The 18,859-nt window shown below is 37.8% G+C and overlaps 1 protein-coding gene across 7 annotated transcripts in view; it reads left to right on the forward strand.

Annotated features, from left to right (window-relative positions):
- MTR (5-methyltetrahydrofolate-homocysteine methyltransferase) overlaps window positions 1-18,859 on the forward strand; it is a 190,365-nt gene that overhangs the window by 24,160 nt on the left and 147,346 nt on the right. For 6 of the 7 annotated variants that reach the window (XR_008998859.1, XM_057505753.1, XM_036919333.2 and 3 more), the window contains exons 7-8: window positions 3,240-3,299; window positions 4,061-4,155. Coding sequence is in view for 6 of the 7 variants with exons in the window: in XM_057505753.1 (XP_057361736.1) it covers window positions 3,240-3,299; window positions 4,061-4,155 (155 nt within the window). In the remaining variant the exon portion in view is untranslated. Of the gene's footprint in view, window positions 1-3,239; window positions 3,300-4,060; window positions 4,156-5,746; window positions 5,864-18,859 lie in introns of those variants that run through there. The other variant, XM_036919336.2, reaches the window with a different exon arrangement.

Here is an 18,859-nt window from a genome sequence, read left to right on the forward strand (position 1 = left end):
TCTCTGGGACTGAACGCACTGCTCTTTCCTCTCCCTTCCCCATGACCTCCTGCAAAGCGGATTCTCCTGCTGCCTCCTCCCTCACTGCTAATGTGTCTTCCAGGAGTGCAACCTGTCTTCTCAATAACTGTCTCTCTTTTTTAAGGGCATCCTATAGGTCATTGCGCAGCTCCTCCAAGCTATGATGAAATAACCCTTTCCAATATCTTGAGAAACAAAAATCCACAATCCTGTCTGCACAGTCACTCAGGGCCTCTAAGTAGTCTCCTATCTCATGGAGGCCTAATTCCATGGCTTGCAGTATCTCCACCCTTCCCCAATTCTGGGGAAGGGCCCACTCTTAATTCAAATGACCAAATATATTCATATGACCAAATGTATCATCATACTCAAATGACCCAAATATATTACTTCCCAGGTATATTTGGTCTTCATCCACAGTTCCTGAAAACACTGCAGACTCTTCAAGGTGAAAAGGGTGTTTTTTCATGTTAATGAGAGATTTTGGAACCCTCTCAAGAGCAGGGGCTGGAAGGTGAATCAGCCAATGGCCAATAATGTAGTCAGTCATTACTACACAGTGAAGTCTGCTCATAACCCTCCTGAGAAGAGCTAATGGTGATCTTCAATCTTGCTTCTCTGTTGGGGAGAACTTCTGTGCTTGGGGAACGAGAACACCTCCATGTGCCTCCAGGCCAGACCCCAAGCTCCATGAGGATAGAGCTCCTTATTTGGGACCTTGCCCTATGTCTCTCTTCATCTTGCCATTAACTTGTGTCCATTATGGTATCCTTTATTAAACTGGTAAACGTAAGTGTTTTCCTGAGTTCTGTGAGCCGAATCTGTAGCCGGTAGGTCAGAAGCACAGGTAACTGCCTGGGACTTGCAACCAGCATCTTGAGTGGGAGGTGGCGGGCAGTCTTGTAGGATGGAGCCCTTAACCTGGAAATCTGGTGCTGTCTTCAGGCAGATTGCATCAGAATTTAGTTCTCTGATACTCTGCTGGTGTTTGAGAATTGCTTGGTGTGTGTGTGTGGGAAACCTCCCCCCACCCACACATTAGCATCAAGTCTGGGACCCCAAAAGGAGTTAAGCACACCAACACAGTTGAATTTATAGGTTTTGGTGTTTTATTTTGAGGGGAGAGAATTATATTTATAAGGGTACTCCCCATTCCCAGATAAGGAGGAAGAAATGGCCTTTTTATTCCCCTAGTACTATTTTCGTCAAACCTTTTAGTTGTTTAAATGGTATGCAGAGAAGACCACAGATTCAGAATTTTTGAAACTCTTTTTAAGAAATTCACTGAAATACTTGTGTACATGAAGAATGAGGGGAGTGACCACCAGCCAGAAGCTGGATGGCTATCCTATCTCTTTTGTAAAATATTGCTTGTATGGTTCTATTTTATGTACCTTCCCAGAAATTGTTTTGTGAATTTCCAGTTGACAAATTATAATTTAAAAAGTAATTCAGGTGTGCATCTTCAAAAGAATAATAACAAGCATAATAAGGAATGAGATGCAGCTATGTGTTTGAAATGTGTCACAGTATTGTTTAGATTAGAAATAGGGTGTGTATTAGGTAAACTCAGTTTTCCACCTGTTTCGTCTCCTTTACTTCTCAAACAGAACATTTCACTTCTGATACTTCTGGTCACCAAATGTGTGGGGTTTTTCCCTACCACCAAGCAGTTCTTTGTAACATAAGCTGGATGTCCTATAATTTCACTCTGATCTGATACCATATCTTACCTGGAGATGACATCAGATCCCACAGAGTAACTAATGGTTCATTCCCACAAGATGGCCCCCACTTCACATACCAGTCACAAGTTTTAGATCCCCAGTTTACACACAACTTCTGTTCAATGTGGGTACAAATCAGGGCCTCCCACGACCCCTACCTTGGGTTTGACTCGTCTGCTAGAGCAGTTCACAGAATTCAAAGAAACACTATGTTTACCAGCTTAAAGGACACGATAAAGAATACAGGTGAACAGCCAGATGGAGAGGCATATAGGGAGAAGCCTAGGAGGGTCCTGAGCACTGGAGCTTCTGTTTCCATAGATCTGGAGTATCCCCAGGGTGGATATGTTTGCCGAACTGGAAGGTCTCTGATCCCTGTGCTGTTGGGATTTTTGTGGAGGCTTCCTCATGTAGGTGTGAACAGTGCTAACTCCATTTCTAGCCCCTTTCGCTTCTCTAGAGAAGTGGTGTGGGGTGGGGGGCTAAAAATTCCAAGCTTCTAATCATGGTTTGGGCTTTCTGGTGATCAGTCCCTATTGAGGAGCCACTCAGAGTCACCTCACTAGAGAAAAAGATTCTCCTAGTATTATTGCTTAGGAAATGACAGGGTGTCAGGAGCTCTGTGCCAGGACGTAGGAGCAGAGGCCAGGATATCTGTTTTCTTTTATCTCATCATAGGGTAGAACAACCAGGGGCAAAACATTAAGGATATACAGTTGACCCTTGAACAACATGGGTATGAACTATGTGGGTCCACTTATATGTGGATTGTTTTTAATAAATATATTGGAAACATTTTTTGAGATCTGACAATTTGAAAAAACACTTTCTTTTTTCTAGCTTTATTGCAAGAGTACTGATATTGTTGATATAATAACTTCCCATGGGGGAAAAAAATCTCACCAACACAATGAAGGTACACATTATTTATAGGTTGTATTCTGATTTCGGAAAACTAATTATAAAAATATGCACAACTTAGAATCAAGAAATATAATGATACAAAGCAAGGGAAGATATGTTCCCTGGAATGTTTAATAAATAATGTTTAAGAAAACATGGACAAGTCCAGAGTAACATGGGATTTGTACCTTGTACGATGCATCTACGCTCACACTCTTTTTTGCAATGACACACAGTACACTTACCATCTATATATGAGGATGTGGGAGGTAGAGGCATTCTTATTTGTCTATTTTTAATTTTGTTTGAGAGAAGGAAGAAAGAGTAGCTCTCCATCTCCTCCTCAGAAGAAAGAAGTACCAATTTGTAGGTGAACTTTGGGCCAGCATTTGTTTTGTTTTAATATACTTGAGACAGGGATGCTGGAGCTGCACATTATAGGCAGGAGATGTTTCTTCTCCTTAGAGAATGTGATGTGGGTCTTATGTGAAGAGCTGTTGGAAGAGGGAATGTTCTGATTAGCCAGTTAGACTGACCTTGGACATATTTTCTCAGAAATAAAGATGTTCTGCTTTTTTTCCTTGACAGGCAGCCTTATTTGCACTCCAAAACCTTTTTGAAGAGAAGTATGCTCCCCAGCCTGTCTTTGTAAGTTCTAAAATGTTTGTATGATCAATTTTATCTTTTATTAATACTGTCATTTTAAGAGTAGGTTTCTATTTTCCTTGCATAGTAGAACTATTGATAGTGTCTCTTAGGAAACGCCTGTTTTAACTTCCTCTGCTCACCTCCCTCCTACCACCAGCTCTACACCAATAGGAGTCTTATCTCTGAAAATGTGAAGAATATGAACCTAGAGGCGGTGGGTGGAAAGCAGGCTGTTCCAAAGAAGCGTGGTTGAATTGGTCCTCTGAAGCCAGAGGCTTTGAGGCTCACTTTCATTAGGGCCCACATGCTGACTGTACAATACCCAATTCTGAAGACATCAGACTGTTGGTTTATTATTTCAAAAGGCAGATGCACATGAGAGGCCTCAGATTACTTGGTGAGAGTAAAAGAGAATCAAAACAAGTGGTGTTAGATGAATCTGATGTTTAACAGCCAGGATAACGTAAGTTAACTGTGGGAAACCCTTCTCCAGTGGGACTAGATGTGTGAATTTCAGTCGTTGCTTTTGCCTCACTGATTTTCCCTTTTTCACTTCTATGGATTACCAGCTCCTCCCCAAGTTACCTTGCACTTTGTGTTTTCTGACCATCCTAAAGAAAGTGTTGCCTTTGAGTCTGAGTTCCATAGGTCTCTCTTTTATAAAACAATGAAGAAAGCCAGCCTGCACATTTATTTGGTCTTTTTGTTTATATTCTTAAATGGATTCCATGTTACTCACTTAGTTTACTTTGTTAATTCAGATTTCAGGGACAATTATTGATAAAAGTGGGCGGACTCTTTCTGGACAGACAGGAGAGGCATTTGTCATCAGTGTATCTCATGCAGACCCGCTCTGGTGAGTCAGCATTCTTTACTTGACTCCATTCCTTTCTGGGGATCTTTTCTGATGGCCACAAACTGACTGTGACCGGAGAGGGGAGTGCTTCTGACGTTTCCATAGAACCTCTTAAATGGGATATTGACTTTCCTTGAAGTACATTCAGATTTTTCCATAAGGGCTTCAGAGAAACACAGCCTAAATGAGGGACTGGGAGAGTTCTCATACCTGATGGGCCAGGTAAATGGTTACCTTTTTGTCTGTATGTGTCTCCCTTACAGTTTAAGACTGTGCTTGGCTTAGTAATAGTGCTTTAAAACTATTATCAACACTTATGTTTTTGGGGCAATGCATTGCAAAATTTTTTTACTCCTACATAGGAAGCAACCAGAAGTCCTCTAGCTTGGAATAAGTTGGGAATTCTAAAGCTCAGATTTTATCTTCAATGTTAACATAGCTTTTATATTTTTCAAAGTATCTCCCTTTTTTTCTTAGCAAAGTGTTTTGAATTGCATACCATGAGTGAAGTGGATGCTCCAAGGGCATATTTGTTTTTTGTCTGTGCCTTTTTGATGTAGGTACTAATTCCTTCTGCCTAGGAGCTGTACCTGCCCCCCACCTTCATCTACACTCCCCTCTTGCACCAGCCCAAGATGGTTCTCAGAGCACTATGCTTACTTTTATTGTGGCCTTTGCTATAATAAAAATAATGATAGTGATAGTATTATTAACAGTAATAGTATTACTGTTATTTTAATTGAGCCTGCTGTATGCCAGGCTCAGTTCTAAATGTTTTATCTGAGTGCTTTATATTTATTTTAATTCAGACCACAAGACCTTGAGGTACTGCTCTTCCTGTCCTCATTTTAAGGAGAGGGGAACTGAGACTCAGAGGTTGTAACTTGTCCAACATCAAATAGTGGACCTAGGGATAGGAGCATGCTTTAACCGTTGTGTTATACCACATTATATCAATTAAGTGATGTTCTTTTTTTCACATTTTTATGTTTAATTTCAGGGTGCATCTTCTAGTTGATTTAATAGGGTTGTAGTGTGATTTCTTTTTTTTAAAATTAAGGTATCATTGATATACACTCTTATGAAAGTTTCACAAGAAAAACAATGTGCTTATTACATTCACCCTTATTATTGAGTCCCCCCGCATACCCCATTGCAGTCACTGTCCATCAGTGTAGTAAGATGCCACAGAGTCCCTATTTTTCTTCTCTGAGCTACACTGTCTTCCCCGTAGTGTGATGTCTTAACAGCTACTATTAAGAGTGTATTGTTACATAATTGATTGGGCCTGATAATTAAGAAAATACCTGTTAAACTGGATTGTGTTTGACTCTTAACAATTTATGAGTTTCTCCAGAGCAATCTCTTAATTATCTGTATTTCTCTCATGCTTAATAGAATCTTTGGAACATAGTAGGGATATAGTACTTGCTTAATAGAAAAGTGGAAAATAGGAGAGTGTAGGGTTCTCTGAAGACAAACTTCAGTTTATTTTTTATTTTTTTGGTCTTTCCTCATTTTGAGCATTCCTCTTTTTCTTCCTTTCTCCCTGCCCCCTTTCCTAAATTTGTTATCTGGCTGGAACCTCTAGATACTAGATAAAACATCTACATTGTCCTGAGTGTGAATTTGGTCCTTGGCACCCTCGGATGATGTTCTCTGTGCCCCTGCCTTACCTGAGGGAACCGAGGGATGAGATTTCAATGAGGTTCAAAAATTTATTTTTCTATTCTTAAGTAAATGTGCAGTTAATTTTGACTTTTGATCCATTCAGTGGTAAATTTTTCTTTAATATCTTATATAACCCTTCTGTGTCTTCAGTATTCATCTACAGTCCATCCACAGAGAGGATGTGTTTGGTCTCCATTTTGTTAGGCATCTTACAGACCTATGGGCAGGTAGAAGGCAGCCCATGAGTTAGAGAATTTTATCAGATCCTATTTATATAATAGTTCCAGGTTTAGAATGCTGGGTGAAGCCAACCTAGTTTTCTTTATAGTACAGTACTAAGGGTTGATCTCAGTGTTGAGCAGTCTGGTTAAAGAAATATATGATAATTAAATGTGTGTATATAGAGTTGACCCTTGAAAAACATGTCTTTGAACTGAGTGGGTCTACTTATATGTGGATTGTTTTCAATAAACATATTAGAAAATTTGGGGGAATTTGCAACAATTTGAAAAAACATTTTCTTTTCTCCAGCTTACTTTATTATAAGAATACAGTATTTAATACACATAACATACAAAATATATATTTTTCGACTGTTTTTGTTATCAATAAAGCTTCTGGTCAGTAGTAGGCTATTAGTAGTTATGTTTTTAGGGTAATACCCAAATTTTCAACTGTGTGGTGGGGTCAGCATCCCTAATCCTCATGTTGTCCAAGTCAACTGTATAATCAAGTAGTATGTAAAAAGGTGAGTATGTATGAAACTATTTTTACTGATTTGCAATTGTCACAAACTGTACATATGTTAAGAACAAAGGGACAGAACCTTTATATTATTATTAATTTATCAAAAATTAATTGAAATCCTATTCTGTGCCCTAGAAGACAGGCAATTTCACACTAGGAGAAATACATAAGTAAATGAAGGAATAAAATATAAAGTGCTATATAGAAGTATGAACAAAAATCTGGCAATAGATAGGATGGAGTAATGGTGTCCTTATGAGATTCAAGGATGTCTTTATAGAGAACATGATATTTGAGCTGGTTTTTAAAACGTGGATCAGAGTTGGCTAAGGAAAAGCAGGGTGGATGTATCAGAATGAACAAATAGTATAAGGACTGTATAGTTCATGAAACATTGTCATATATCATATTTCGTTTAACTTTATCATAACCCTGAGAGCCTATTGGGCAGTATTTTTTTCATTCAGCAAGTGAGGAGCTAACTATTGAGAGATGAGTTAGAGTGGAACTACTTTTAGAAAAGTGCTGTGATCCTTTCTAATGATAATGTGATGATTTAAAAAATATTTTAATTTATTACCTGCTGTTGATCTAGATGACATTGTAAGATAAAAGAAAACGTTAGATTTAGATAGTGGCACAAGTGGAGCTGGTAAAATGGTGAAACTGAACAGGTCTGTTCAAGGCTTGTAAGTTAGTCATGCATGGGACCTAGGAATTTTTTATTTTAGGTATAACTGATGTATAATATTGTAGTTTCTGGTGTATAATATAGCACTTCTGTTTTTGTATACATTATGAAGTGATCACAACAAATCTAGAGTTACCACCTGTCACCATACACAGTCAATACAACATTATTGACTATATTACCCATACTGTACATTACATTCCCATGACTTATTTATTCTATAACTTAAAGTTTGTATTTCTTGATCCCCTTCACCCATGTAGGCTCCTCATCCTTAACCCCCCTTCCCTCTGGCAACCACCAATCTGTTCTCTGTATCTCTGAGTATGGATTTTGTTTTGTTTTGTTTATTAGATTCCTCATATAAGTGAAATTGTGTAGCATTTATCTTTTTCTATTTGACTTATTTCACTTAGCATAATAACCTCAAGGTCCATCCATGTTGTTGTAAATGGCAAGATTTCATTCTTTCTATGGCTGAGCAATATTCCATTCTTTCTTATAGCTGAGCAATACAGTTACATTGTATGTAAGTACCACATCTTTATCCATTCATTCATTGATGGCACTTAGCTTTTTCCATATCTTAGCTATTATAAATAATGCTGCAATAAAATAGGGGTGCATATATCTTTTTTAGTTAGTGTTTTGATTTTCTTCGAACAGATACCTAGAAGTTTAATTGCTGTGGTATTTTTTTTGTCTGTGCTATTTTTAATTTTTTGAGGAATCTCCATACTTAACGTTTTTCCATAGTGCCTATACCAATTTACATTCCCACCAAGAGTGCATGGGGGTTCCCTTTTCTCCACATTGTTGCCAATACTTGTTATTTCTTTTTTTTTTTTTTTTTTTGACAGGAGTAAGGTGATATCTCATTGTGGTCTTGATTAGCATTTTCCTGATGATTAATGATGTTGAACATCTTTTCACAGAAACCTATTGGCCATATGCATATCTTCTTTGGAAAAAAAAAATTCAGGCCCTCTGCCCAATTTTTTAATCAAATTCTTTTTTATTATTGAATTGCATGGGTTCTTAATTTTGGATGATAACCCCTTATCAGGTACATGATCTGCATATATCTTCTCTCATTCATTAAGTTGTCTTTTCAGTTTGCTGACAGTTTCTGTGGCTGTGCAAAAGCTTTTTAGTTTGATATAATACCAGTTGTTTATTTTTGCTTTTGTTTCCCTTACCTTTGGAGTCATATTCAAAAAACATCATTAAGACTGAGGTAAGGAGCTTACCATCTATGTTTTCTTCTAGGAGTTTTATAATTTAGGGTCTTGTATTCAAGTCTTCTATCCATTTTGAGTTAATTTTATATATGGTGTAATATAGTGGTCTAGTTTCTTCTGCATGTGGCTGTCCAGTTTTCTCAGTGCCACTTATTGAAGAGACTGTCCTTTGTCTTTTACTATGTTCTTGCCTCCTTTGTTGTAAATTAATTGACCATATATGTGTGGGTTTGTGTCTGTCTTTAATGCAATACCATACTGTTTTGACTATGGTAGCTTTGTAATATAGTTTAAAATCAGAGAGTATTATACTTCAGCTTTGTTCTTCTTAAGATTGTTTTACCTGTGTTCAGTCTTTTGTTGTTCCACATAGTTTTAGAAAATTTGTTCTAGTTTTGTGAAGAATACAATTGAAATTTTGATAGGGATTGAGTTGAAACTGTAATTGTTCCAGTAGATTGTAGACTCTAGGATAGACATTCTAACAATATTAAGCCTTATACATAAGCACAGACTATCTTTCCAACTATTTATGATTTCTTCACTTTCATCAGTGTTAAAATTTTCAGTGTACCGGTCTTTCACCTTGGTTAAATTTATTTCTAGGTATTTTTTTCTTTTGGATTCAATTAAAAATGGTATTGTTTTCTTAGAGCTATCTCTCTGAGAGTTCGTTATTAGTGTATAGAAATGGAACATATTGTTGTATATTAATTTTGTGTCCTGCAATTTTACAGAATTCATTTATTTGTTCTATCATTTTTTTGGTGGACTCTAGGATTTTCTGTATATAGTATCATGTCATCTGCAAATAATTTAGAGTTTTACTTCTTCCTTTCTAATTCATATGCCTTTTGTTTCTTTTTCTTGCCTAATTGCTCTGGCTACTATGTTGAATAATGATGGGGAGAATGGGCATTATTGTCTCATTCTTAATTTCAGAGAAACAACTTTCAGCTTTTCACTGTTGAGTATTATATTAACTGGGTTTTTTGTATATGGCCTTTATTATGCTGAGGTGCATTCCCTCTATATGCACTTTATTGAGAGGTTTTTATCATAGATGAATATTGAATTTTGTCAAATGCTTTTTCTGTGTCTATTAAGATTACCATATGATTTTAATCTTTCACTTTGTTAATATGGTATTACATTGATTTGCACATGTTGAACCATGCTTGCATCCCTTGCACCACTTGATCATGGTGTATGGTACTTTTAATGTATTGTTGAATTTGCTTTGCTAGTATTTTTGCTGAGGATTTTTGCATCTGTGTCCATCAGGGATATGGGCCTGTAATTTTCTTTTCTTGTATCCTTGTCTGGTTTTGGTATCAAGGTAATGCTGATCATGTAAAATGAGTTTGTAAGTGTTCCATCCTCTTCAATTTTTGGGGAGAGATGGAAAAAGATAGGTATTATCTTCGTATGTTTGATAGAGTTCACCAGTGGAGCCATCTGGTCCTGGAATTTTGTTGGGATGCTTTGTATTACTGATTCAGTCTCCTTACTAGTAATCGGTCTATTCAGATTTTCTATTTCTTCAAAGACTGTATGTTTCCAGGAATTTATCCATTTCTTCTTGGCTCTCCATTTATTGGTATATAATTTTCATAGTATTCTCTTATGATCCTTTATATTTCAGTGGTATCAGTGGTAACTTCTCTATTATTTCTGATTTTATTTATTTTGAACCATCTCACTTTTTATTTTTTCTGAATTTAGCTGAAGGCTAGTCAATTTTGTTTATCTTTTCAAAGAACCAGGTTTTAGTTTTATTGATCCTTCTATTGTCTTTTTAGTTTCTATTTCATTTATTTCCACTCTCTTCTTTATTATTTCCTTCCTTTTCCTAACTTGGGCTTCATTTATTCATCTTTTTCTAGCTCCTTTTGGTGTAAACTTAAATTTTTTATTTGAGATTTTTGTTTCTTGAAATAGGACTGTATTGTTGTGAACTTCTCCGCTATAACTGCTTTTGCTGCATCCCATATATTTTGGTATGTCGTATTTCTGTTTTCACTTGTCTCTGAGTATATCTGTTTCTTCCCTGAGTTTTTCTGTGACCCATAGTTGTAGTTTTCCAGTTTTCTTCTTGTAGTTAAGTTGTAGTTTCATACCATTGTGTTTACAAAAGGTGCTTAGTATGATTTCAACCTTCTTGAATTATTGAGACTTGTTTTGTGACCTAACATGTGATTTATTCTGGAGAATGTTTCATTTGCACTTGAGAAGAATGTGTATTTTGCTGCTTTTGGGTGGAATGTTCTGTATGTATCTGTTAAGTCCACCTAGTTCCATGAGTTGTTTAAGGTCATTGTTTCTTTATTGATTTTTCTATTTGGATCTTGTTGTTAAGTGGGGTGTTAAAGCCCCCTACTTTATTGTATTGTTGTATTGTTGTCAATTTCTTCCTCTAGGTATGTTAGTATTTGTTTTAGGTGTATAGATATTTATAAATGCTATATCTTTTTGCTCAATTGACCCTTTTATCATTCTGTAGTACCCCCATTTTCTTATAGTCTTTGTTTAAAGTCTGTTTTATCTGATAGGAGTATAGCTATTACAGCTTTCTTTTCATATGTATTTGCATGGAATATCTTTTTCCATCCCTTTGCTTAAGTCTGTGTGTGTCCTTAATTTTGAAGTGAGTCTCTGGTAGGCAGTGTATAGATGTCTTGTTTTTTAATTCAGTCATTCTGTGTCATTTGACTGGAGAATTTAGTCTGTTTACAGTTAGAATAATTATTGATAGGTATTTACTTGTTGCCATTTTGTTAATTGTTTTCTGGCCGTTTTTGTAGTTCCTTTCTATTCCTTTCTTCTCTCTTTCTCTTCCCTTATGGTTTGATAACTTTCTTTAGATTTCTTTCTCATTTTCTTTTGTGCATTTAAGTTTTTCCTTTATAGTTACTTTGAGGTTCACATACATCATCCTAAGTATATAACAGTGTACTTGAAGTTGACAGCTTAAATTTGAACACATTCCAACACGAAATTTTTACCACCCACCCCATTTTATGTGTTTGATTTCATTCATATATTTTTATTTTATATATCCTTTAACTGATTATTGTTGTTTTAGTTAATTTTACTACTTTTGTTTTTTTACCTTCATAGTAGCTTTATAAGTGATTAATGTATGCCTTAGTTTTTATTTACCCTTTCCAGTGAGATTTTTACTTTTCTGTTTTCTTGTTAATTAGTGCCACTTCTTTTCAGCTTAAAGAAGTCATTTTAACATTTCTTGTAAGTCTGGTTTAGTAGTGATAACTGCTTTAGCTTTTGTTTGTCTTGAAAATGCTTTCTATCTCCTTCAATTGTGAATGATAACTTTGTTGGTTAAGTATTCTTTGTTCAAAGTTTTTTCCTTTCAGTGCTTGACTTCCTTTCTGGCATGCAATGTTTCTGCAAAGATAGGTGCTTATAGCCCTATGGGGTTTCCTTTGTATGTAACAATTTGTTTTTCACTTGTTGCTTTTAAGATTCTCTCTTTAAATTTTGGTATTTTAATCATAACACATCTTGGTGTGTTTCTTTCGGGTTCATCTTGTTTGGGCTTTCCTGAGCCTTCTAGACCTGGATGTCTGTTTCCCCAGGCTAGGGAAGTCTAATTATTTTCAGCCATTATGTCTTCATATAAACTTTCTGCCCCTTTCTTTCTCATTTCTCCTTTTGGGACTCCATTAACGTAAATATTATTTTGCTTAATGTTGTCTCATTGGTCCCTTAAGTTATCTTCATTTGATTTTTTTTTTCTTTTTTGCTGCTCTATCAGAGTTCCATTGCTTTGTTTTCCAACATGTTGATGTGTTCTTCTGCTTCATCCAGTCTGCTGTTGAACCCATCTAGTGTATTTTTCTGTTCAGTTATTATATTCTGTAACTTCTGTTTGGTACTTTCTTCTATTTTCTGTCTCTTTGTTGAAGTTCTCACTGTGTTCATTCATTCTTTCCCCAAGTTTGATTAAAATCTTTAAAACCATTACTTTGAATTATTTATCAGGTTGATTAATTATCTCTGTATCATTAAGGTATTTTTCTGAGGTTCTGGCTTGTTCTTTCATTTGGAATATATTTCTGTTTCCTCATTTTGCTTGACTCTTTGCTTGACTCTAAGTGAAACAGCTACCTCTCCTAGTTTGAAGAAATGGCCTTGTGTAGGTGATGAACCTTCTTGTTATACCTTGCCCTATCTCCTATTGTTTCTTGAACCTTTGTGATTGTTTAAGTCACCTGGTTTATTCTTATTATATTCCTATTTTGAGTGTCTGCCAAGACCTATCACAAGGGGATGAATCTCATTTAACACCTAGTTTCAGGCTGATTGGGAGCCAGACCCTCAAGAAGCAGCTTTTAAAGCATGCAGATAGGTACAGTCCTTTGGGGTTGCAATCATAATCCCAGCTGGTTTCCAGACCATAAGATCTGGAGGTGTCCCCTGATGACAGTTGAAAAAATTGGAGCCTTAGATGAATATATGAGCTCCTTTTTGGAGGTCTCATTGAGCTGTAGTGAGGCCAAAGAGTGTGCAAGGATGGTGTCCCCCTGCTTACATTCCTTGGGAGCATGGCCCTAGCCTCTAGCTATGTGAACACCCTGAAGACAGTCCCTGAGGCTGAAGCTCCAGCCTAGGTAAATTGGCATTTTTCACGGGAGAACTGGGTTTGCATTTCAGTCTGTTCTCTGTGCAGTGTTCTGGAGGTGGTAGCCTGCTTGGAACTATTTTTCCGATTGATGCATTCTCCTAGGGCCCAGGAATGCAGGCCATTTGGCCAGCAGGGTCAGGTGACCAAGGGTCCTGCTCTGTATAGACTGTGCATACCTGCTGGCTTTAGCTAGTCATGTGGAGAGTATAGTGGGTGGAGTGTGTTCTCAGGCTTCAGAAAGGCAGTGGGAAAAATGTCTTGATTGAGTACATTCTTGGGCTTCAGGAATGCTGTAAGAGAGTGCCTTATCTGGGTGTATGTAGAGACTATAGTCTGAGTGGGAGAGCCAGCTCAGAAGTGGGGAGAACTACAACTACCTGAACTTCGCAGCTTCAACAAGGCAGCAGAATAGTGCCGTGACCGCTCCCCCTCACCTGTCTTCATTTGGCTTCTGGAAGTTGCTGTACCCAAGCTTGCTCACCTGTGCTAGCAGGGTAGGTGGAGTGTGGAAAGATAGCACCTGCCAGCATCTCTGTTTCCAGGGAGAGTTGCAGTTGGCCCCTGCCCCTCCAGCAGATGGTTTAGATTAGCAAATGAATTTCCTTCATATTTAGTCTAGGTGCTTTTCAAACTGCTGTGATTTCCCAAATACTCTCCCTGAGCCCCCACTAACTTCCCCATTATCAGCATCCCCTGCCAGAGTGGTACATTTGTTACACTTGATGAACCTACGGTGACCCATTATCCAAAGTCCATACTTTACATTAGGGTCCCCTCAGGGTTGTACATTTTAGCAGTTTGACAAATGCCCAGTGTTGTATATCTGCCACTGCTGCACCCCTCAGAGTAGCCTCATTGCCTTGTGGACCCCCTGTGCTACACCTCATCATCCTTTGTCTGCTGGCAACTGATCTTTTCACTGTCCCTTACAACTTTACCTTTCTGTAGGATGTTATGTAGTTGGAATTATACAGTAGGCAGTCTTTTCAGATTGACTCCTTTCTCCTAGCAGTATGTATTTAAACTTCATCCGTGACATTTCATGGCTTGATAGCTCATTTCTTTTTATCACTAAATAACATTCCAGTGTCTGGATGGACCACAGTTTGTTTATCCATTCACCTACTAAAGAACGTCTTGGTTGTTTCTAGATTTTAGCAATTATGAATACAGCTGTTATGGGCATTGATGTGCTTGCTGGGTTTTGTGTGGACATATTTTCAACTCATCTGGTTACTTAGAAGTGTAATTGCTGAATCATGTGGTAAGATTATGTTTAGCTTTCTAAGAAACTATCAAACTCTCTTCCAAAGTGACTGTACCATTTTAAATTCCTACTAGTAATAAATGAGATTTTTCTGCTGCTCCACATCCTCACCAGCATTTGGTATTGTAGGTGTTTTGGATTTTGGCCATTCTTGTAGGTGTGTAGTGGTATCTCTTTTTAGTTTGCAATTCCCTAATGACGTGATATGGAGCATCTTTTCATACATTTGTTTGCTTGTCATTTGTTTATCTTCTTTGGTGAAAAGCCCAGATCTTTTGTTCATTTTTTTGTAGTTGGGTTTTTTTGTTTTCTTACTGTTGAGTTTTAAGAATTTTTTTCATGTTTTGTGTATCATTCCTTTATCAGATACGTGTTTTGCAAATATTTTCTCTCAGTCTGTGGCTTGTCTTCCTATGCGCTTAACAGCATCTTTCACTGAACAGAATTTTAATTATAGTGAAGTTCATCTTACCAATTTTTTCTTTCATGGATCCCTTTTTTAGTGTTGTATCTATAAACTCATCACCAAACCCATGGCAACCTAGATTTTCTCCTGTGTTATATTTATGTATATTTATAGTTTTGCAGTTTACATTTAGTTGTGTGACTGATTTTGAATTAATTTTTGTGAAAGGTGTCAAGTCTGTGTCTAGATTAATTTTCTCAAATGTGATTGTCAGTTTGTTCCTCCAGCACTTGTTGGAAAGACAGTCCTTTCTTCATTGGTTTGCCTTTGCTCCTCTGTCAGAGATCAATTGACTATATTGGTGTGGTTCGTTTTCTAGACTGTTTTGTCCCATTGGTCTATTTGCTTTTCTTTCACTAATACCATTGATGACTATTGATGAACTTAGCTTTTTCAGTGAGCCTTGAAGTTGGATAGTGTCAGCCTTTTGACTTTGTTCTTCAATATCGTATTAGCTCTTCTTGGTTGTTTGCCTCTCTGTATAAACTTTATCATCAGTTTATTGATATGCACAAAATAACTTGCTAGAATTTTTATTGGGATTGTGTGAATATATGTATATGTAATTGGAAATGATTGACATTTTGACAATATTGAGTCTTCTTATTTGTGAACATGGGATTTCTCTCTGTTTAGATCTGTTTTGATTTCTTTCATCAGAGTACTGTAGTTTTATATTTTGTTAGAGTCATACCCAAGAATTTCAATTGTTCTGGAGCTAATGCAAATAGTGTGTTTTAATTTCAAATTTCAGTTGCTCATTTGTGGTATATAGGAAAACAGTTGATTTTTTTTGTATGTATTAACCTTGTATTTTGCAACCTTAAGCTGATAGGTTCCAAGATTCATTCTTTGGGATTTTCTGCATAGACGGTTTTATCATCTATGAACAAAGACAGTTTTATTTTTTCCTTTCCAGTCTGTATGCCTTTCATTTTCATTTTTCTCTCACTGAATTAGCTAGGACGTCCAGTATGATGTTAAGTTAAAGATGAAAGTGAACACCCTTGCCTTGTTCCTTTTCTTAGGGGAAAAGCATCTAGTTTTACATCACTAAGTGTGATGTTAGCTGTAGTTTTTTTTTTGTTACATACACTTTATCAACTTGAGGACATTCTCCTATACTCCTAGTTTGCTGAGAGTTTTTATCATGAATGGGTGTTGGGTGTTCGTTAAATTTATTTTGGAATGATCTCAGATTTACAGAAAAGTTGCAAAGGTAGTACAGAGAATTACCATATACTCTACATCTAGTATCTCTAATGTTAACGTCTTATGTAACTACAGTACTGCAAGAGTATGTTACTCTTAACTAAACTCCAGATTTTATTCATATTTGAAGTTTCTGTTGTTGGGCAGTTGCATCTGGAGAGGTCTCTTCTTGTGTGCTAGGTGAAACCTCAACGTGGATGAGGAAGTGTTCTTGACTCTGAATGAGAAAGAATTCTCAAACAGGTCGGACTAGTGTAGATAAGGAAGGACTTCATTAAAGTGAGATTGAGATGTAATGACCATAGTTATTCTAGGTTGTAATTCCCATACGGGCTGGCAGCAGTTTTGTAGGACCCAACTTGCAAATGGAGTTTTAGCCCACATTTCTCTCCAGCCATATCTGGCCACAAATGGGATGTAACCCACATTTCTGTGATCATAGGAACTCCAACCTGATGGTTATTAAGCCAGTTTCACTACACAAAACGAGCTTAACAATACCATCCAGGGGTAACATATAAGAACACATACACAGGTAGAGAAACTGATTTTATAGTTATTAGATTAGTTATTGGCTCTGTTTTCTAAGATGTAATTTCGAAATGGTGTTGTCATTAAGGGTCTTGTTTTGAGGCCCTTTTTCTATGCTTGGCAGTTTGTATTGAGGCCAAGCAGCATTACGGAAGTAAATCAGCTTCTTTCTGTTTAGTCCATCTAATTTAAAAGTCTCTGTTTTTAAGAATACATCTTAAGGGGGAGTAGTTTAGAGAGCCATTTAAGGACAGACTGTGTTGCAGAAGATTAATTTCTTCTGTTTCAGGGAGTCTAGTTTAATGACCTGCCAATTTTGAGGATTCACCATAATGGGAGTTAGTTAGAATGGAGGAGGAGTTACCCATGACTAAGTCAGGACCTGAAAGGAAAAGGAATTGCTACCACCAAGGGGCACCAGGCATCCCTGATCCACAAGGGGTTCGGGGTTATCCAGGTATCCCCAGAAACCCAGAAGTACCTATTATACGCAGGTCATGTGAGGTGTCCCTCCACACCTGGGCCTGTACTGGGCATGCACAGGAGGTCCTGCTGCCCTACACTGGGCATGCACAGAATTCCTGTGGCCCTACCTGAGTGTGCATAGGCATCCCTATGGCTCAACTCCAACCCTGGCTGTGGTCCCAAGAATGGGAGTGTGGGAGAAGGTATGGAAGGAGTCAGGCTCTGAAGTCAGGGGTAGACTCCTCTTAATTGTGCATCCTGATAACCTTACTTTCAGTGGCCCTGAGGGAAGATAAAGCATCCCAGTGTGGTGACATTGGGTTAGATGGATTATAAGATTAGCCCAAAGAACAAGGTCTCATTTTTGGCTGTCTCATACCAACCCAAAATGACTTAAATCCTAGGCAACCCTGGCTGATTTATGTACAGACCCATCAGACCATGCATCCCAAAGGCAAAAGTGATAAGCATGCTGGCAAGGGGATAGCCATGGAACTAAGAGAAAGGAGTGCTAGGCTGAGTCAGGGAGGCCTTATAGCAGCATAGATTTCCTCCTTACCTAGACTGTTAGTGAGTACTGTGTTAGGAGTGCCTTCATAGTTGCCAAAAATGCTGTTGGACAGCTGTGTCTGGGGAGGTCTCTCCCTGTGCACTAGGTGAAACCTCAACCTGAACAGGGAGGGTTCTTGACTCTGAACGAGAAAGAATTTTTGAGCAGGTCTGACAAGTGTAGGTAAAGAAGGAATTCATTAAAGTGGGAGTAGTAGTGGATGGCAGCAGCCGTGCAGGCAGTAGAGAGCAAGGAAGAACAGGAGGAGGAAAGGGAAGCTCATTGATCTTCTCAGCATAGGGCAGATCCCTTTCTAATTCCTAAAACCAGGGTCATCCAGCATCCAGTGTCCACGTCAATCTGCACAGCTTGGGAACTAAGCCCCTACCACCCCAGGATTTGAGGGAGCCACAGAGCACTGGATGGAGTGAGTTTATGTTTTGGGAACTTCCCAAAGAAAGGAGATTTCCAGGCGGGCTACTAAAGAGCATGATTGTACAGCTGCAATCCCATCCAGGTCACCCAGGTGATGGGAACTGGCAGGCCCAAATCAGAGATCTCAGTAGCCCTTCCCTACTTGTCTGAAATAGGACAGAGAGAGAAGACTAGTATTTGAGTCTAGAAAATTGAATGAAATAGCAAAGTAACAAATATGCTTACCACTGGGAGAGTGCAGAGACAGAACTGAGTAAGTTGAGCAGCAAGAAGGCTTTATTTAAGTCAAAAGTACACACTTGAAGAAAGGGGAGTGCAGGCATCCTCAGAGAGGGGGCGCAGTTAATTCTGTCTTTCAAGGCTTTCAAGAATGGGGCAAAGGGTGGAAGGGGTCGGTGTAGGCTTGACAAGTGGTCTCATGATGTCTCTCTCCAGTGAGAGATACCATGTCACTGTCCATAGTCAGTCCTTTAGATACTCTGTTAGATAAACTTAATACAAGGAATTTATTGATCCTCTTCTCCAAGATAGTGGTTACCCTCAAGCACTGCTTGCCCTGCCTTAAGATTGGGTGAACTATTGTCTGATTACCAAAGAATATGTTAGAAATCTTCTCTCTTAACTCCCTGGTTTTAAAAATGGAATCTTAGCCTTAAGATGGATTCCCTCCTGTTCTTACTATACTGCTTATATGTTGGCATTTTTCATCATAGGCAGGAAAATTTAATCATGATGCTTCTCTCATATCCCTGCTCTGCCTCATTTCCACTAATGTCCTTT

This window comes from Manis pentadactyla, chromosome 8, assembly GCF_030020395.1.
Source record: "Manis pentadactyla isolate mManPen7 chromosome 8, mManPen7.hap1, whole genome shotgun sequence".
NCBI classification, from domain to species: Eukaryota; Metazoa; Chordata; class Mammalia; order Pholidota; family Manidae; genus Manis; species Manis pentadactyla.